Source organism: Anopheles cruzii, chromosome 3, assembly GCF_943734635.1.
Source record: "Anopheles cruzii chromosome 3, idAnoCruzAS_RS32_06, whole genome shotgun sequence".
Classification (NCBI taxonomy): domain Eukaryota; kingdom Metazoa; phylum Arthropoda; class Insecta; order Diptera; family Culicidae; genus Anopheles; species Anopheles cruzii.
In genome coordinates this window covers 63,648,366-63,668,793 of record NC_069145.1, presented here as the reverse complement: position 1 = coordinate 63,668,793, position 20,428 = coordinate 63,648,366, and the positions used below count along the sequence as shown (strand labels likewise).

General features: G+C 48.0%; 5 protein-coding genes across 6 annotated transcripts; 4 read left to right on the top strand and 1 right to left on the bottom strand.

Moving 5' to 3' along the window:
* Positions 1–4,244: 4,244 nt before the first annotated feature.
* On the top strand, positions 4,245–6,647 carry LOC128274229 (probable ATP-dependent RNA helicase DDX23). The gene has a single exon (XM_053012349.1). The coding sequence runs from the start codon at positions 4,245–4,247 to the stop codon at positions 6,645–6,647; it is 2,403 nt and encodes an 800-aa protein (XP_052868309.1).
* A 585-nt stretch (positions 6,648–7,232) lies between these two features.
* Positions 7,233–13,433, top strand: LOC128274222 (structural maintenance of chromosomes protein 4). Its single transcript, XM_053012340.1, has 4 exons — positions 7,233–9,256; positions 9,323–10,397; positions 12,263–12,862; positions 12,930–13,433. Exons 1-4 carry the CDS (start codon positions 7,233–7,235, stop codon positions 13,305–13,307), a joined length of 4,077 nt encoding a protein of 1,358 aa, XP_052868300.1. The 3' UTR covers positions 13,308–13,433.
* On the bottom strand, positions 10,458–11,939 carry LOC128274247 (plasminogen receptor (KT)). Its single transcript, XM_053012374.1, has 3 exons — positions 11,744–11,939; positions 11,413–11,653; positions 10,458–11,344 (listed from the first exon to the last, which is right to left on the bottom strand). Exons 1-3 carry the CDS (start codon positions 11,825–11,827, stop codon positions 11,211–11,213), a joined length of 459 nt encoding a protein of 152 aa, XP_052868334.1. The 5' UTR covers positions 11,828–11,939; the 3' UTR covers positions 10,458–11,210.
* Positions 13,434–14,182: 749 nt separating the features above from the next.
* Positions 14,183–18,514, top strand: LOC128274239 (enolase). Of its 2 annotated transcripts, none has more exons than XM_053012366.1 (3): positions 14,183–14,298; positions 16,636–16,909; positions 17,029–18,514. In XM_053012366.1, exons 2-3 carry the CDS (start codon positions 16,643–16,645, stop codon positions 18,061–18,063), a joined length of 1,302 nt encoding a protein of 433 aa, XP_052868326.1. In that variant the 5' UTR covers positions 14,183–14,298; positions 16,636–16,642; the 3' UTR covers positions 18,064–18,514. The 2 variants fall into 2 exon arrangements, with proteins under 2 accessions (XP_052868326.1, XP_052868324.1); XM_053012364.1 differs by lacking the exon at positions 14,183–14,298 and adding an exon at positions 16,453–16,469.
* Positions 18,515–18,869: 355 nt separating this feature from the next.
* Positions 18,870–20,341, top strand: LOC128274242 (uncharacterized). Its single transcript, XM_053012369.1, has 3 exons — positions 18,870–19,223; positions 19,286–20,083; positions 20,160–20,341. The coding sequence occupies exons 1-3, from the start codon at positions 19,064–19,066 to the stop codon at positions 20,327–20,329; spliced, it is 1,128 nt and encodes a 375-aa protein (XP_052868329.1). The 5' UTR covers positions 18,870–19,063; the 3' UTR covers positions 20,330–20,341.
* Positions 20,342–20,428: the final 87 nt, after the last annotated feature.

Sequence of the window (20,428 nt, the reverse complement as noted above, 5' to 3'; positions counted from 1 at the left end):
GAAGTCAAGGCTTTTTATTGAAAATATGTTCTGCGTTCTTTCTGAAAACGAGAGTCTCCAAAGCATTAGACATCGTTGAGCGTCTAACTCGCTCCAGAGTACGTACTACAAGCTACCAAGTCTTGTCAGTCGTGGGTAAACGAATACTTTCCCGTCCGGATTGACGAATGCAGCAACCGGTGCGGAACTAATGTCGACGGCGAGTAGATGTGTGGAATTTAATTTCGGAAACCCCCTCTTGGAAGGACCCACGGGCAGAACAATAGACGGCGCAGTGTCTGCCGGACTGGTTGGTCGGCAAAGTATCCGATATCCAGGACTAGGCTTATCCGAGGCGAACCGAAAAAGAAGCCAAACACAAAGGTGGCGCTAACCCGACCCAAATTACAGGGTAGCGCATCTACTGTCGGCGGTTCTGCTCCGCATCCAGGGATGTGTGGTGGTGGTGGGCGTACACCGGATCAATCGCCCACGAACCCCGATTAGCTCGTCCTCCGGCCATACGAGAAACAGAGCCCGGCATGCCGCAACCGAGCTGTCAAACGACAAACCTCGCCGCATTTTAGCAGCAGCAGAAGATGACATAACCTCGCTTTGTCCGTGCCTCTTGGGCCACACTTCCTAGGCCGCGCTCCGTGACGTACCCGAGTATCGGTTACGAGTCGGTTCCTTCGGCCTTCCCCACTCAGGCTATTTGATTTCCTAAGCGGCCGCTTTACCGAGCCGCCTTGCTCGGCCCACTATTAGCACCTTTTCCTCCGTGTTTGATCCCCTTGCCGCAATCGGAATCAATTATTCATTGTTTTGTTTTGGCAGCAGCTTCTGGCCACGGGTCCGGTCAGCTTCGCTAACCGCCGAGAAAAATGTTGCCAATTTGTAACTTTTAGTCGCTGACCTGACCTCGGTTCAGAGGGCCGAAATCTTCAAAAGGCCCGACCTACAAGGGTACGCCAGGAAGCTAAGACACGGAGTCTGGCTGATGAGGACTGTCCCGATGCTAATGATACGGGGACGGGTGGTACGCCTTCACCGATGTTGATATTTTAGTTTGACGGATCTGTTGGACCTCGTTTCGATTGGATATGGGAACAACCCAGATCTGCTGGCGCCTCCTGAAACAATAGCCAGCTTGTCTGGGGCTAATGATTTTCACACGCACCAAAAGGCTGACATAACTACGGCCGATTCTGATCTTTTAAAATAAAATAAAAACAGGTTGATGGATGGATTGGTTCGGTTATTTTCGGTTTAGGTGCTGGGATCATCCAGCGCGTACGGAGGAAAATCGGACAGCTGCGCTTCTGATACAAAGTCAAAGAAAAAGTCTGGAATGCCTCAACTAAGGAAATTCGTGTACTTGCAAATATTCCAACCACGGTCGGATGTAACAACACTCCGTCGACGGAATACAGTTACTGTGGAAGTGGCGGAAATAACGACCGCATCACCCTATCAGCTTCCGGTAACAATTTCCCCCGAAAGCCGTCCAAAAACCTTCTCCAAAAAACTGCGTATGGAAGAGGCAAAAGGCCGAGCCTGTGGTTGTGGTTGGCACGCTGGAAGATCTTCCGAACGATTCCTACGATCAAGATCGGCAAGGCGGCCACTGTGATGGTGAGCGATGATTGCAGTCTTTCGGATTATTACCGACGTGAGAGCATATTTACAAGTCAACTATTGCCTGTTCCTTCCGTTCTGCTATGAGCCTCGGGGGCAACCCGGAGCGCAGCGCGTGTAAATCGTTTCACGTTTATCCATTAACCCCCGTGGTGGTGCCGTCTTCCGCGCTAGGCAGTGAAACAGTTTAAGCAACTTTTAAGTTAAGAGTTATGCTATGGATAAGACTAATATATACTAAAATTTTTATAACCTGATTATGTTTATTGCCAAATCCTGGGAATATTTCGCATTGAATGTCTCTTATATTTAAAGTAAAAAGTCGAAAAGATTAACGCAGTGTCATGTTATGTCGATTAAATAGAAGAGCTTAAGCTTGCAATATTGTTGCTCAATTATGCAACTGGAGCTGAACATTTGAAGTAATAAACTTTCATCGTTTTCGTTTAAGGGTTTTTATGTGATTGACTTCCCGGGGAGTATGCTGAGGGTTGTGCAATCGATCTGTGCAGGGTTATAACCGCGCTTCCTTCCCGGTCGAAACCCGTATCGTTCTCTCTGGCGCTTCGATGCCGGGGGTCGTTTTCGACGATTTTTAACGCCAAATTTACCACCTCATCAATTGAAGTGGCCACTTTCTTCGAACACAACACACCCGACCATTCTGACCCGACCACTTTTACACCCAGTCATTTTCTTCTCCACGTTCTAATTGAACTGGCCACGGCCACGGAGGTGAAGCGCCACAGGCTGCGAACCACTGCCGGTGGAAACGATCCTCTCCCTTACGCCTCTGTATGGCGCGGCCACACTCCACAACGGAACGGCGCTTTTCGGTTCACTTTACTTCCGGACCAGGGGCTCTCTTGGAGATGTTGAGATTTTCATCGTGTTTTGGCGCTGGCCGAGCAGAGGCCTGAGCATCGCACAACGTCTAACCGCAACAGCGATCGGAGGTGAGTGTACCCGGACGCAGCGGGAAAATTGGGAACCTCGCAGGAATTCGGAAGAAGTCATCGAATCCTCGCTCGGTTCAACAGCCACCGCCCAATACCGATTAATGGATGATGGATTAATCTCGGCACCACCACCACCACCACCGGTGGATCGTGATCTCCGACGCTGCCACTCGGGCGCTTTCCAATTTGCAGTCTCGGATGGTCGGAAAACGGAAACGCATCATCGTCCTACGGGTTTGGCCGGGGGCGGCCTAAGGTTAGAGTGTATACATTTCGGTGATTATTTTTATTAGAAGACCCGACCCAGCCGGGATTTATTCTAACGGTAAGCAATTATGTCATTAACCGGAAATTTGAACCACGCATCGGACAAAACCTGTCGGAACTGACGATTGGGGAGCCGCTTGTTTTTGAACCATTAGCCACTGCTGCTGCTCCTGCTTCTTTCGCTGCTGATACACTATCGATGCCTCTGGAGAGAAGTGTGGAGTAATTAGGTATACGTTCAATGGCCAAAGACCAGGAACCATGGCATATCACGGACGAAAATTAACAGTTAAGCGCAGTGGCCGCTATGAGCTACGTGACGGGTCATTTTCTTTTTGTGTTAAATGGCATTTACTTATAAATTTATCGGCACGTTGGCTGTTCAATTATGATTGTATTAAATAGCAAACTGATCCTTTGTATTCAACAAGGGCTGCGGTGCCCACTACTTCGATTGAAGATCATTTTTTGATGACAATAACATTCTTCAACGAATACACAAGTAATATGTCTACATTATGTAATGAACACAAATACTGGAAGAACAACAAATTTCTTTCACGCATATGATTAAGATTTGGCATAGTTTCATAAAGAATTATCGGTCCCGCTTCATCGCTCCTTGAAACGTGCACTTGTGTATTGTGGATAAAATTTCGCTCATGACCGTAGAATAAAATAGGTTGATTTGCTGGATTATTTGTAATAATTACCGTTGCTCGATTTCTTCAAATTTCACGCTATTTTAAAGCTTAAGATTTCATATCATTTTTAAAAGATGGAAGAGCTCTTCCGAAGACTAGTCTTCTGAATGATTCTGACGTCTGCAAGATTTCAAGATTTGGAACAAAAGATGAGGTGAAGAACAGAAGCACACCAAGCTGATCGTAATGCTGGAAGCGGGCAATATTATTTGTAAATTTTTGAAACAAAATCTTATGAAACACTTCATTTCAAGCATTTTGAGTTAAACGGCCTCAATGGAACGTCTAGATTTTCGTTTCATAACGGTATATTCAACCACTCTGCTTACCTGTTACATTTTTCACAGTTTAGCCATTGTATCACGAAATTAAACTTCCACGATCAATTCAGCAATAGTTATTTTTTTAAATTAACTTATTTCGCTCCATTTCAGTTGAAACACGTTTTTGAATGGCTCAACAAAAAATCCGTTTCCAAAGGGACGAAGGATGCAACTGTCAAATGTCAAAATTCCTGCTTGTTTACAAACCTTCTGTCGAATGTGTTGTAACAACACAAACATTTGCTATTTGCTGGTTTCTTGTTAAAATCTGTTAGTGAACAACCACAATTTTGGAACACTCTGACGCACATTTAACTCGTTTTGACCGTTTTCTCCATTTGGACTAGTTGTGCTGCATAATACCGGTACCCGCAATGGTCAACGAAAAGGGGCGCAGGTCGCGGTCTCGGGAACGTGACACCCGGCAAGACCGAGAACGCGAGCGGGAGCGGGAACGAGAACGAGAAAGAGACCGTGACCGCGAACGGGAAGGGAGGGATCGCGATTGGGACAGAAGAAGGGAAAGGGAGCGCCGGGACCGCCATCGGGAGCCGCAGCGCGACCGACCGGGACCGCAGGGTGACCGGGATCGTGAAATAGATCGCCGCCGGGACAAATCGAAGAAGGACAAACTGGAGGAGGAGCAGGATGACGAGCAGCACAAAAGTGATGGGAAAAATGGCGGAAAGTCGGACGCGAAAAAAGAACCACTTTCACTGGAAGAGCTGCTGGCAAAGAAGAAAGCTGAGGAAGCGGCCCGAAGCAAACCTCTATTCATTACGAAGGAGCAACGGGCAGCGGAAGCACTCAAGCGCCGGCAGGAGGAGGTGGCGGCTATGAAGGCGGCATCACTGGCCAACGTACCTAAATTTGGTGATGTACCGGTAACGACGTTGTTGATACGCGAAAAGCGAGATCCCCTCGAAAAGTATGACCGCCGCGAACGCGACCGAAAGGCTAACGACGATCGGGAGAAGGATAAGGATAACGACAAGCGGCGCTCCGGGGCGGCAGCACCGGAAACGGAACCCGTGGTAAAGGACAAGGAAAAGGAGCAAGAAGCTATCCGCGAACGGTACTTGGGCATCATAAAGAAGAAGCGGCGTGTGCGGCGGCTGAACGATCGTAAGTTTGTGTTCGACTGGGATGCCGGCGAAGACACGTCGACCGATTACAACAACCTATACAAAGATCGGCACCACGTACAGTTCTATGGCCGTGGCCATGTCGCTGGTATCGACATTAAAGAGCAGAAACGAAAGCAGAGCAAGTTCTACGGGGATCTGCTCGAGAAGCGCCGCACGGAGGCGGAGAAAGAACAGGAAAAGGTGCGTCTGAAAAAGGTGAAGAAAAAGGAGGACAAGCAAAAGTGGGACGATCGGCATTGGTCGGAGAAGGATGTGGACGAGATGACGGAACGCGATTGGCGAATTTTCCGCGAAGACTACAACATTACGATCAAGGGCGGCAAAATTCCGAACCCGATTCGCAACTGGCTCGAGTCAGGCTTTCCGAAAGAAATCCTGGAGATCATCGACAAGGTCGGCTACAAGGATCCGACTCCGATTCAGCGGCAAGCCATTCCAATCGGTTTGCAAAATCGAGATATTATCGGCATCGCCGAAACCGGATCGGGTAAGACGTTGGCCTTCCTTATTCCGCTGCTGACCTGGATTCAAGGATTACCCAAAATCGATCGGCTTGAAACGGCCGACCAGGGACCGTACGCAATCATTTTGGCCCCGACGCGCGAGTTGGCCCAACAGATTGAAGAGGAAACGCAAAAGTTTGGCACACCGCTCGGCATTCGCACGGTCGTCGTCGTCGGTGGTTTGTCACGAGAAGAGCAAGGCTTCCGTCTCCGGTTGGGTTGTGAAATAGTCATTGCAACGCCAGGTCGATTAATTGACGTGTTGGAAAATCGCTACCTTGTCTTGAATCAGTGTACGTACATCGTGATGGACGAGGCTGATCGTATGATCGACATGGGTTTTGAACCGGATGTGCAGAAGATTCTCGAATACATGCCCGTTACGAATCTGAAGCCAGACACCGAGGAGGCAGAAGATGCGTCCAAGCTGATGGAGAACTTCAACACGAAGAAAAAGTATCGCCAGACTGTGATGTTTACCGCGACAATGCCACCGGCTGTGGAGCGTTTGGCCCGCACGTATCTGCGGCGTCCGGCTACGGTGTACATCGGATCCATTGGCAAGCCAACGGAGCGCACGGAACAAATAATTCACATCATGGGCGAGAACGATAAGCGCAAGAAGCTGATGGAAATCCTGTCTCGAGGCGTAGAACCGCCGTGCATCATCTTCGTCAACCAGAAGAAAGGGGCGGATGTGCTGGCGAAGGGTTTGGAGAAGCTTGGCTACAATGCTTGCACGTTGCACGGTGGCAAGGGCCAGGAGCAGCGTGAGTATGCGCTCGCTTCGCTCAAGAACGGCTCAAAGGACATACTGGTGGCCACCGATGTTGCTGGTCGTGGTATCGACATCAAGGACGTGTCGCTGGTCATCAACTACGATATGGCCAAATCAATCGAAGACTACACCCATCGTATCGGTCGTACCGGACGAGCGGGTAAAACTGGTTGCGCCATTTCTTTCTGTACCAAGGACGATAGTCATCTGTTCTACGACTTGAAGCAGATGCTAATGTCTAGCCCGGTTTCGACGTGCCCACCGGAGCTTATGAACCATCCTGACGCTCAGCACAAGCCCGGCACAGTGGTAACGAAGAAGCGGCGTGAAGAGAAAATATTTGCTTAAATCTGCATTTCAAACACTTTGTAAAAGTTCTTTAAACAAATAATAAAGTTATTAATACAATATAGTGTTAATACCGCGCTTCTTCAGTTCTCCGTTGATTATTTCGGCAGCCCAGATACTACATTTTTAAATTCGTATTTTCGCTATCTATAAACAAGGAAAAGTAGAAATTGTTCTCTGAGTTGGAAAACTGTTTTGACATACTCACATAATTCAAACTTGATGCACCAAAGGACAAATAAATTTTAACGTAAGCGTAACTCCTTTGTGGTGTTTAAAATTGTGTCTTTCTTATATAGAAAAATAATTGCCTATAAAACGCCGTTTGTTCATTCTGCTATTGCTAGGAATCATATTTTATTTAATTGTGTTGCAAACGAAATAGCAGCTGGCGTGTCCTGTCCTGTGACTGTTCTGTCAGTTGAAATAATCGTTGACAGTAAACAAGTTTTGAATGTCAAACGTCAAAACGCAACCGCCAAACCCAAACACAAGCAGCGTCATTCTGCCGCACGATCGGAACATAAAAATACAGGATTATTCGTGGTTTAAAGCAAGCGGTCACACGATCGCCAAATATCGGGTATGAATAGTGCCAAAAAGCGCCGCTTTGCTGCCGGCGGAGCGACGGCCGCCCCGCAGCAACAGGAACAACAGGCCCAGAAAGCCAGCGAAGAAACAAACGACGACGATGCGGCGCTATCCGACGAAGAAGGTGGTACGCATGTCGGTGATATCTACATTCCGCCGCCGGTGCCGGCGTACTGTTCGAACGAGTGCAAGGGACCGCGTCTAATTATTGAGTATATTTCAAACTACAACTTTAAAAGCTATGCCGGGCACGTATGGCTTGGCCCGTTCCATCAACGGTTTTCAGCCATCATCGGCCCGAACGGTAGCGGCAAGAGCAACGTCATCGACTCGATGCTGTTCGTGTTCGGGTACCGGGCACAGAAGATACGTTCGAAGAAGCTCTCCGTACTGCTGCACAATTCCTCCGCGTTTCCGAACACGAACAAGTGCACGGTTGGCGTGCACTTCAAGCAGATCGAGGATCGCGACGATGGATCTTTCGATGAGGTTCCGAACAGTGGTTTCGTGGTAGCTCGGACGGCCTTCCGGGACAACACCTCGTACTACACGATCGATGACAAGCGAGTTCACTTTCGGGAGGTGGCCAGGCTGCTGAAGCATCACGGAATCGATCTCGACCACAATCGGTTCCTTATTCTTCAGGGAGAGGTCGAATCGATTGCGATGATGAAGTCGAAGGCGCAGAATGACAACGAATGCGGTCTGCTCGAATATCTGGAGGACATCGTCGGGACAACGCGGTACAAGCAACCGCTGCTGAAGATCAATGAGCGCGTGGACATGCTGAACGAGGAGCGCACTGAAAAGCACAACCGCTGCAAGCTGGCCGAACGGGAAATGAAGGATCTCGAAAAGCCGATGGAAGAAGCGGTTGAGTATCTGAATCTGGAGAACACTCTGACGCGCACGAAAAACCAACAGATCCAGAAGTACATCAGCGAACAGCGCCAGAAGATCGGTGAGATGGAGGTGGAGCGAGAGCAGGCGGCCGGCATACTGGGCCGCCACGACGAAACGTACGAGGCGATCAAGGCGGAACGGTTGGCAAAGGAAAAAACCGTCAAGGAAGAGATCAAACAGTACGACGCGCTGGTGAGCGCGAAAGAAGCCAAAGAGGCAGCACTGAAAAGCTCACTGGACAAGTACGCCAAGGTGCAAGCAAACATGCGATCGACCAACGAGCGACGCAAGAAAACGATGGAGCAGATCAACGCAGAGAAGACACGCTTGAAGGAACTGCAAGGTGTCCCGGAGAAAAACCAGCGGGAAATCGAGGAGTCGGAAAAAAAGATCGAATCACTCAGCAAGCAAAAGGTGGAAGTGGAGACAAAACTGGCGGCCAACATGGAAACGCTGCGCGACGAAACGAGGGTGCTGCTGGAGGAGAAGGAAAAACTACAAACTGAATTAATTGACCTAAAGCGCGCAGTGGACGACAGCAAGTCCGCGCTCTCACTGGCCGAATCGGAGCTGAAGATCTGTCAACACGACGAGGTTATGGAGCGGAGAAAGCTCGAAACGCTTCGCTATTCGTTCGACGAATCGTCGAAAACGTTCGAAGAAAAGCAATCCCGGTTGCAGGAGCTGGAAGAAGCACTGCCCATTGCGCGTGCTGAGCTAGAGGACGAGCAGCAAAAGCTGGCCCAAAATGGCAAGGAGGAACAGGAGCTCCGTTTGGAGTTGCGCGGGGTGCAGGGTAAACTGCAGGAATCAATCAGCGCCATGCAGTCGACGCGTTCCCAAGGCAAAGTGCTGGATGCTTTGATGCGCCAGAAGAACGAAGGGCGCATTCCGGGAATCTTGGGCCGCCTCGGTAATCTCGGCGGCATCGATTCAAAGTTCGACGTTGCCATCTCGACGTGCTGCGGCTACCTCGATCACATCGTGGTAGAAACGGTTAATACAGCCCAGGCGTGTATTGACTTCCTGAAGCAGCACGACATTGGCCGAGCATCGTTCATTGCGCTCGAAAAGATGCAGCAGTACCAGCGAAACTGCCACAATAAGATACAAACGTAAGTAGCGCGCGGTAATGGAAAAACACGACAAATGAGTTAAGAATCTTTTTCCTTTTCTTTCAGACCTGAAGATGTCGCTCGTCTGTTTGATCTGATTCGGGTCGAGGACGAGCGCGTTCTGCCAGCGTTCTACTTCGCGTTGCGCGACACGCTCGTGGCCGAAAATCTTGACCAAGGCCAGCGCATTGCGTATGGTGCGAAGCGCTATCGCGTGGTCACAATCGGCGGAGATGTGATCGAAACGTCCGGTACGATGTCGGGCGGCGGTCGATCGCAGCAACGTGGCCGCATGGGTACGCAGGTGCAGACCAAAACGGCCAAAGCAGCAGCCGGCCCCTCGAGTCACGAAATCGAACAGATGCAGGTCCGGGCACAGGACATCCAGGCGCAGATCAACTACCTGCAGGAGCAGCAGAGTACACTGCGCGCCAACATTCAGCGACTGACGGCGCAGGTGAAGCAGCAAGAGATAGAGATAAAGCGCGTGAAGCTGGACGTCCACAGCTTGCGGGAGCAGTTGCCGCGCTTGCGTGAACAGCTCGATCGCCAGGAAGAACGCGTCGCACAGACGCACTCCGACCCTGAGAAGGTACGCTCGCTGGAGGCCAAGGTGAGCGAAGGCAAGCGGGTGTTTGAAAGTGCCAACGGGAAGGCAATCAAGGTGCAAAAGCAAGCCGATCAGTACACGGAGCAGATCAACGAAATCACCAACAGCAAAGTGAAGGTACTACAGACGAAAATCACCGGCTTCACCAAGCAAATCGACAAGCTGACTGCCAACATCAGTAAGCTAACGGTTGAGATTAAAACGTCCGAGCGAAACGTGAAAAAGTCGGAGGACAAAATTCGCAGCATGGAGGAGGAAGTGGAAGCCGCCCAGAATGCGATCCGACAGGGCAACGACGAGCGCACCCAGCTGGAGGAGGCAGCGAACGAGCTGAAGGAGGAACTGGAGCAGATGAAAGAGGACATCGAAAAGGCTCACGAGGGCTCTTCGAGCATCAAGAAGGAGATCGCTGCACTACAGAAACGTGAGGCGGAGGGCAAGATGAAACGCCTCGAGTTCGAGCAGATCCTGCAAACGATCGAGACCAAGCTGAAGGAAGCGAACGACACGTTGCCCTACTGGCGGGATAAGGTAAGTAGCTAACACCCGAAACACGGTGATGAAATATTATCGAACAATTTATTGGTGATGCAAAACACGGCGCTGGAAACCGCGGTATGTGCGGTGTTATCCATTGTTAATCTGCGACACTCTTTACGCACTTTACTTTACTTTTTAAAGGCATTTTGTTATCCGTCGTTTTGGTTAGAACATTATTATCGAATCGAATGTGCAACACGCTTTCGCTTGCAACACGATTTGGGCGTTTTCTTTTTCACACACGAAGAGAGTAAATGCACTTATCGGTTATTGTTATCGTTTACGTTAACGCCTCCCGGCTTGTGGTAGGAATAGTAAAAGGACCCGAAGGGTTTTGCGCTCGATGCAAACCTGGGAAAATCGTATTGAATGTGTGATACGTACGTTTATGATATTGATTACAATTGCTGGAAACAAGAACACCGAGAACGTGGAGTAGGAGCATTTGCTGAGAGTGCAGTGGAACCGGGAATCTGTAAAGTGGCAAGATTTTTGAAAGCCGTTTCCTTGTACAGTGTCGTCTTCGAAACACACTGTTACCTGTTTACTTGGGAGTATTTAAAACCTGGAAACCCCGTTGTTGCCTACCGTAAAATCGCTACTGGGTTTTGTGCAGTCAGTAATTCACCTTATCCGCACGGTGCTCCGTAAAGCGGATGGACTCGTGAATGTCTAAACTACTTACGAACGTATCTAGGGCCACTAGGGTTTTGGTCTCACTGTGTTAATGTTACGCTTTCAACATAATACTGCTTATCCGTCATCCGTAAAAACCTCTCCTTGTGTATCATTACCGCTTGGCCCTTATAACTGGTGCGGATGCAAACGTATTTTGTCATCGATTTCGAGTCGCGCCGAATCAATCTCCGACACCGTCGGCAATCCACTTGGCCACTCTAGCAGCTCCGGTTCATTGTGCATAATCATCTCGGCTTCCGCTAAAGTAGAGGGGGTATTAGGGATCAGAAATGGCAGCTTTTACCGTCAGCATAGTTTCGCAAATTACCCTGTATTCGATGTATCTTGGTTCCGTACGCCAAATCGGCATAGTACGCAACGATGAACGACAGTGGCACAATCGGTGCCAGTGTTCCAGGCCGTTTGGTGGCACGGAAACGACTCACGAGACCGAGCGTCGAGACGCCGTAGAAGGAAGCAAGCCAGTAGAACAACTCGCGAGCCTTCGAGATCTGCATGGCCGTTTCGCGTTCCTTCATTTGATAGTGCATCTGTATCCAGCGTTCCATCTAGTGCGAAGGGCAATGAAAATGCACCAAATCAGAGGATGCCTTACTCTGCGGAGATGACGGTCATTTGCCGATTCGTTGCCACCGTACCTTGATCTTGTTCATCTCGGAAATGTACTCCTGATTCTTCTTGATGGCCTCAACCCCGGCAGGGTGTGAAAAGAAGCTCCCCATTTCTTTTGTTTGTTTATTGGAACGATGGGCGAAACAGAAACACTGTGATCACTGCAAGACCACCTCAATTGTTAGCTGCAATAGAAATAACCGAAGCAGCGAAGAGATTCGTTTGGCGTTCTGGAACGTAACACGTAATGATGTATCCGACGTTCGATTAGGTAAACAGAACTGCGTGAGAGTATACTGACAATTTCCTCCGGCTGGTCCTCGTCGCATGGCAGAACTTATCGGTCTCCATACGTTTGGGCATGCGCTTTAGGTCAACAGCCAGTGGACGTGGACGAGTTTGTTTGTTTGAGTTACAGGCTTTTTTTTTAAACGTGAAGGGATATTTCACCAAATATGTTTTACAATGCTACACAATGAAACGGGCGGAATATCAAGCTTAATCGCTTCCAAACATGACTGTTTTGTCCTTTGTTCACTTCGCAGCTGAAACCGCTTACATTGCACGAAATCCCCAACAAACCTGCCCAGGAACCGTTGAAGGAGTACACTGAGGAGGAACTGGCCGCTTACAAGTCGGCCGACCTACTGTATCAGATTTCGATCCTGGAGGAAAAGTTGAACGCCAACAAACCCAACCTGTCCGTAATTGACGAATTTTTCAAGAAACAGGAAGCGTATCTGATGCGCGTGGCGGTGCTGGAAGAGATAACCAACAAACGAAACGAAATGCGCCTCCTGTACGATGATGTGCGCAAGAAGCGGTTCAAAGAGTTTATGCTCGGCTTTAACATCATCACCAAGAAGCTGAAGGAGATGTACCAGATGATCACGCTCGGCGGTGACGCCGAGCTGGAGCTGGTCGATTCGATGGATCCGTTCAACGAAGGCATCGTGTTCAGTGTGCGGCCGCCGAAGAAATCGTGGAAGATGATTTCGAACCTTTCTGGTGGCGAAAAGACGCTCTCCTCCCTGGCACTGGTATTCGCGCTGCATTACTACAAGCCGTCGCCATTGTACGTGATGGATGAAATTGATGCGGCGCTCGATTTTAAGAATGTGTCCATCGTAGCACATTACATCAAGGTATTTATTCACGAAAGTCCCATGTGTCCAATCGGATAGTAACTTTATCTTTTGCACGTGTTTTAAGGAACGGACAAAGAATGCCCAGTTTATTATTATTTCACTTCGCTCGAATATGTTCGAGCTTTCGGACTATTTGGTGGGCATCTGGAAGGTAGACGACTGTACTGAATCGGCGACGATACGCAATGATCCGCCAGTGCCCGTTGCTCCTATCGGCAGCCAACAGCAACATCCGCAGCCGACACAGCAATTTGGTTACAGCGCCGATGTAGATCCGCAACAAGAAGGTGACGCTGAAAGAGAAACCGCCAATGGAGAGGTGGACACAAATGCAAACGAAAACGACGCAGAAAAGGACAAACAGCATGAAGTGGTGCAACCAACGACAAACCACGAGGCACAAAGCGAAGTGCAAGCGATGGACTTTGAAGAAGTAGATTGATTTATGCTGCTGTGTGTTAGAATAAATCTTCTGGGAGTTGGGTTTTTTGCACTTTGTTTCTAATTAAATATCTTAACACGTGTAGATTATTTTACTACTCTAATATGTATCGTTTTATAAATTGGATACGAGATAATAAAAAGGACGACATTTGCTCGATGTAAAATGGATTTGTTAGATAACACCAAAGCCAGTGACTTGCAGTCGTTGAGTTTTCATTGCGTATTCCATACAAAGAACGACATGCTGAAATGCACTTTAATTTCCCTTTTGCTAAGATCTCTCGTTTGACAAAGGGTTGTTAACGCATCGATTAAAAATAGCTTAATGCAGCGCACACCCGCCACCAAAAGGCATCGGTCGAACCTAGCACCGTTGCGACCTTTAACCTGCCTCACGCCGCGGCGTGCCAAACCCGATCGAGCACGCGGCAGTGATCATTCGAGCCCGCGTTTCCGGATCGTTCGGCTGAACTTCGACGGCACGGGGACTCGCAGTTAACGCTCTGGCGCGAGGGCTAAGGTCAAGTTTACACTGTGAATTCCGATTGCTATGAAACGATTTGAAGCAACATTTCTAGAGTGATTTGAGTAGCACATGGTAGAAATTGAACCGAATATGCACTATCGCTAGCTAACAAAGTATTGTATTATTAACACTCGACAATTTGTATCAGAATAAAATATTGTACTTCTCAATTGCAGTTCACTACACAGGGAAAAGGTGTCGAAAAAAAACTTGTTTTTATAACCGTCAATTCAAATCCGCGACGTGCAAAATCGTCGAAACGGCTAGGAAGCAGCCCTGCACGCCAAAGGCCCGTTCACCTTTCTCAAGGTCGACGATGTCACACGATTCGCGATTTGCATACGAATCTCTCTCAGTGGAAAATCTACTTTTCAGTCCGTTCGGCGAACTTGTGCAGTGGTAACGTAAAGCAAGTGGTTGGTCGTTGAATTTTCTCGTTCTCATCAGAAGCAAAAGAGATTAAGTAAGTGTGCATTCTCCCTGGCTTTTCCTGGAAAAGTTAGTTCAATCTAAAATTGTGCGGTCGCTCCACTTCATGAAAGTACTAGGTGTGTGCGTTGAGAAGTGAAATTTTAAAATGATGGCTGTACCTGCCGATTGAGACTTCCCAGTTTTGCGGTTCATTCATCATTACCTCATTTTGACATCAGGTAAATGTGTCCAGGTCGCAAAAGAAATTAATCAGTTATCAAACGACCGTTGAAAGGGTTAGACCATGCCAACTTTTGTGCCTGAAAATGACGTTTTGCGGGGATTATTATTTTTCTGCCCCTGTTGAAGAAAACTGCTTCGGAATCGCACCAAATGCTTGTCGGGACTTGGTTTTGGAAGATCGCTGTGCTTTGAGTGGTTTAAAAAACATCAAAATGGCGATTTTGACTTAACAAAAAAAAGCGTCGAAGGACTCCAAAAAACGGACTTTCTGATGGGACAGAAAGATGTGGTGTTTCACAAGCTCCTAAAACCTGATGGAAACGTTAATTCCGATCGCTACTGACAACAAATGATCAATTTGAACCATGCATTGATCGAAAAACGACCAAAATGCAATTCGAGTGGGCTTCAATGGGGGCGCCTGGTGGCCCGTGGAATCAAGCATCAGGCGCCCAAAAAAACAAAACTGTTTCAGGATACTATCAAATCACTTGGATGGAGCTGCTATCCCTCCCCGCGTTATTCACCAGACTTGGTTCTTTCCGAATATCATTCATTTTCATCGATGGGACACGTATTGGCTGAGCAGCCCTTCGTTTTTCCACGAGGAAGTCGAAATTGGATGACTAATTAGTTTACTTAAAAAGTCGAAGCATTCTTTCGTCTGGGAATCCATGATTAAGCAGAGAGATAGGAGAAATGTATAGCTAACGATGGCACATACTTCGAATAAAAAAGAAATTTGCATAAAAATTTTAGAAACATTTTTTGTGTGTTAAAATATTTCACTTCTCAACGCACACACCTAGTACATTTTTCCTAGCACTCCACCAATCATACTGGTCCGGCTTTCTTCTAGTATTGGCCAGAACGATTTGGAATACCAAGTTTTGAATCGAGATAAGCTCCTACCGGTGCCGGTTTGAAGTGGTGTGGCGAAAGTGATGCATGACGAAGATTGTACAATAATTGCATTTGCACGATGTGGCGCGCCTGTGTTTGTGTGTTTCATCATCCGATGGCAAATTGAAGCATCCGGCTTTTAGTGCAGGAGATGGCCTTGATGACCATCGGACGAAAACTGTAAAAAAGCAAAGTTCTATCACTTTTCCGGCTTATCACAGGTCCTCTGCCAACCAAAGGTCACCTTCTGAATGCTATGCTTGGTTACCGAGGTGATACTTTTGGGTGGGAATGATTACCTATCGGGACCAATAATCGTACATGTTAGCTTAGCATTTTTGCATGGGAAACATGCACTTTTTCTCGACGATTGCATAAGAGTCTCGAGTCAGGCAGGGAATGTCAATCCGTACAGTCCTCTTTGGTATTTTAATTTTACCGGCATCAATTCGACAACGCGCTTGTGCCACTCTTATGACCTCTGTATGATGTTAGAGGTCAGTGCTGTAGCGGGAGCGTCTCATTTTTTGCCGACAGAATCTCTTTTAACAAATCCTTAATTTTCAATGTTTCACTCGTAATATGTACATTATGGAAGTGTTGCTGTGATTTGAAATAAAGTTTACTCCCTTTCGATTTTATTCGTGTTTTCCAACTTGTTTGAAGTCGTCAAAATTTTTAATATCGTTGAAATGATTATCACTTTTGGTCCCTTTTGCTAAAAAGCATATCGATATCACAAGCAAAGAGTTTTCTGTTATCCTGCAAAGGTTTGCAGGATAACAGGAACAGTGCGATTGAATAATGTTTGTTTGTTCTTAATCGTAGTCGCACCCATTTCACTTTCACCCGCTGAGTAGAGCATAGAAAAGTGACCTTGCGCATATGTGCGTTGTCATTATTGATTAAAAAGAAACCAAAGCATAATCAATCGTACAGTGAGTGTTTTCGCCGTTGATAACCCTTTCAATCAGGGTTGGTCGGGTGTGGTGCCGTAAACATAAACAACAACCGGCTGTTGTTCAAAAAGTGACGACAACGGCCACACTGCTGTCCGAATATGATCCGTGGAATTATGTAAGCCTACTGTGACGTGCCAATCGGTAAACCGAGAAGCGCATTATCAATCGTTGCCTAGCAACACCGAGAACACATTAGACAAATGATAATAGCAATAGCCAAACGATATCTGGCTTCAGGATGTTAATGATTGTTATCGTACTTCATTTCTGACCACAAACAGAAACAAGATGCCGTTCAAGAGCATTAAGGCCCGTCAAATCTTCGACTCGCGCGGTAACCCGACCGTCGAGGTTGACCTGGTCACCGATCTAGGACTGTTCCGTGCGGCCGTCCCATCGGGCGCCTCCACCGGTGTTCACGAGGCGCTGGAGCTACGCGACGAAGTGAAGGCCAATTGGCACGGCAAGGGAGTGCTGAAGGCGGTTGAGAACATCAACAAGACGATCGCTCCGGCCGTTCTGAGCTCTGGTCTATGCGTGACCCAGCAGAAGGAGGTAGGTAACGGTTCCGGATGTCTTTCCCAACGTTCGCAAGGGGAAATTTTCTATTTTGGTTCACCGACCGTTGCTATAAACCCGTAACGTCTTCCTTTATTTCTTATTGACCTTTTCAGCTCGATGAATTGATGCTGAAGCTTGATGGTACGGAGAACAAGGCGAAACTCGGTGCAAACGCTATTCTGGGCGTTTCGCTGGCCGTGTGCAAGGCCGGTGCCGCCAAGAAGGGAGTTCCGCTCTACAAACACATTGCTGATCTGGCCGGAAACGCCAACATCATCCTGCCCGTGCCGGCCTTCAACGTTATCAACGGTGGAAGCCATGCCGGCAACAAGCTGGCCATGCAGGAATTCATGATCTTGCCGACTGGTGCGTCCTCCTTCACCGAGGCGATGAAGATCGGCAGCGAAGTGTACCACCACCTGAAGAACGTGATCAAGGCCAAGTTCGGACTGGACGCGACTGCCGTTGGTGATGAGGGTGGTTTCGCACCGAACATCCTTGAGAACAAGGAAGCGCTCAACCTGATCCAGGACGCTATTGCCAAGGCCGGCTATACTGGCAAGGTGGAGATCGGTATGGATGTGGCGGCTTCTGAGTTCCACAAGGATGGCAAGTATGATCTGGATTTCAAGAATCCGAAGTCCGATCCCAGTGCCTGGTTGGCGCCCGACGCACTCGAGGGGATGTACCAGGGCTTCATCAAGGACTTCCCGATCGTCAGTATTGAGGATCCGTTCGATCAGGATCACTGGGATGCCTGGACTAAGATCACCGCGAACACCACAATTCAGATCGTCGGTGACGATTTGACTGTCACCAACCCGAAGCGTATTGCGACCGCCGTGGAGAAAAAGGCATGCAACTGTCTTTTGCTTAAGGTCAACCAGATCGGCTCTGTCACGGAATCGATCAACGCGCATCTGTTGGCGAAGAAGAACGGTTGGGGCACCATGGTGTCGCATCGTTCGGGTGAAACCGAGGACACCTTCATCGCCGATCTGGTCGTTGGTTTGAGCACCGGACAGATCAAGACCGGTGCTCCGTGCCGATCGGAGCGTTTGGCAAAGTACAACCAAATTTTGCGCATCGAGGAGGAGCTCGGCGCTGGCGCCAAGTTTGCCGGTAAGAGCTTCCGCCACCCGCAGTAAGAATCGTCATCACGGTCCGCGAAGGCCAGCAACGAAAATTCCGATCATCTGAGCTAGTAAGGGAGCGTAGCGAGAAGACGGCCAGAAGGGAGACATAATGTTCAAGACAAAACACCGTTTTACGATTCGTGCGTTCAATTCTCCTTGTCACAAGGACGAACCACCTAGTATCAACTAGTTCTGACCCATGGTGTGCGGTTCATTGGTCCCATTTCCACCACTCTCCACATCCTGGTACCTAGCGCAGAAGTATAAAGCAGAACTAACCAACCATCCTAACCTCGGTATTTATCGTCGCACAGCTATCGCATGGAGTAAATTATAAGGCTTAAACTTATTGAATGTTTTAATTGTTAAATGAAAGTGTGACAGACACGTTGTCAATGCATTACTGAAAGTACATGATCATTCGATAATACACACAAAATCCATGGTAGGAAACTACAAAATATTCAAATGGGAGAGTCTTAACTGCTTTAATTTTTCCGCATACATATCCGAAAGATCCTATGATTTGTAACATATTTTGGAACACGAAGTCTTGGATTTTCGTTTAATTGTTCCGATGCTCAAAGGAATATGGTAGAAAGTTTAACTGCGGAAGGATACGGAATTTAAGTACGTTAAGTTCCAAATTTTCCTTTTTAAAATTTTTAAAAAGGACTCCACGCGTCGTTTCTAGGACATGTTCCAGAACGCAGCCTATCAGCTGATTGTTGGTTGACGGATGCAGCCACTCAACATTTTTAGACAGCGAAATGGCTTTCCGACACGACCACTGTTTGTACACAAAGCGGATGTTTTATTCTGTTCTGTTGAAAATTTTCTTGGATTAAATATTTCATTAATTGCTTGCTGCAATTAAATAGGTTGTCCGATTTGTATGCTCCAATTGTAGCAACATACGAATGCCGTGGTTATCCGTACAGCCCACTCTTCTCATTGATGTGTTGGCCCGCCCGGTAAAGTTTGCGGCTTGTCGTGAAACGAAAGTCGCATAATGGCAAAGAACTGGGCGGCAAGAACCAAGAAAAAGTTCCTTCGATTGCATCCGGCGTGGCGAGTGTACTTGATAGTGGTTGGTTTGTTGGTTCTGTATAACGAGGTGCTAATATATGTGTTGCAAAAGCTTAAGTGGTCGAATATTTATTGTAAAGAACGTAAGTACAAGGTACAGAAGCCAAAGCGGGTTTTGAATTACCATCTCTCTGTGACATTACAGCCCACTGTGTCAAGATACTGCTCGTAGCGGACCCACAAATATTGGGCAAAATGTCCGACACCCATTTCTACGCCGGACTAGCGACTTACGACTCGGATAGGTATCTGGCCTGGTACTACGAGCAGGCAGTGGAACACGTACAGCCGGACGTCATCATCTTTCTCGGTGATCTGATGGACGAGGGTACCGATTCGACGGAAATTCACTTTGAGGAATACTACAGTCGGTTTGGGGCCACCTTTCCCAGCCATCCGACGGCCAAACTGATCTACATCCCCGGCGACAATGACATTGGCGGAGAGTCGAACCGGTCGCCGCTCAATCCGAACGCAAAGCGACGCTTTCGGCAGTACTTTTCCGAGCGTCCCGCTTGGGTGATCAATGACAATTTGACGATCTACAACATTAACCGCATTACACTCGAAATGACACAGAACGATCCAAGGATGCTCGATGTCACCGGAAAGGACGTGGCCGATCGGTACCTGCGCATCTTCGTAAGCCACATACCGGTTTTGGATGTACCGTCGACGTTTACTTACCAAGCGATCGACAACCTGAAGCCAAACGTGATCTTCTCGGCTCACCTGCACGTGTCACAATACGCCCGGACGCACCGGAACCGGCTAAAGTCGGTCAGCTACCAGCCACTAAGCCAGGACAAGAAAACGGCCTACAAGGTGCACTCCTTTGATCTAAGTTACCATCAGGACACGCAGGAGCTTCTAGAGATCATCGTTCCGACGTGCTCTTATCGCATGGGAGTACCCGACATTGGCTATGGTTACGCTGTGATAGGTACAGTTGTTTGGGCAAGTCCCTCACGTCTGTAGTGGAAAGTAATTCATTAACTTTCGTTACTCCTTTCTACCAGATGGGTCAACGCTGAAGTATACAGTGCTGTGGACAACGCGACGCTTCTATCAACTGATCTCATATGTTGCAATATTTATTGTACCGATCGGGATCTTGTTATTTTTGTTGGGACGATGTCTGCTTCAGCAATGCGCGCGCCAACCCCAGCACAGACGTTTGCCGATGTAATGGAAGCCCTTTGCCGAACTTATCGTAGTATTAAATACGTCTAACGTGAAACGATTAAAGCAGCTAATAAATATCATTAGATTTTTGTCCTTTATTATC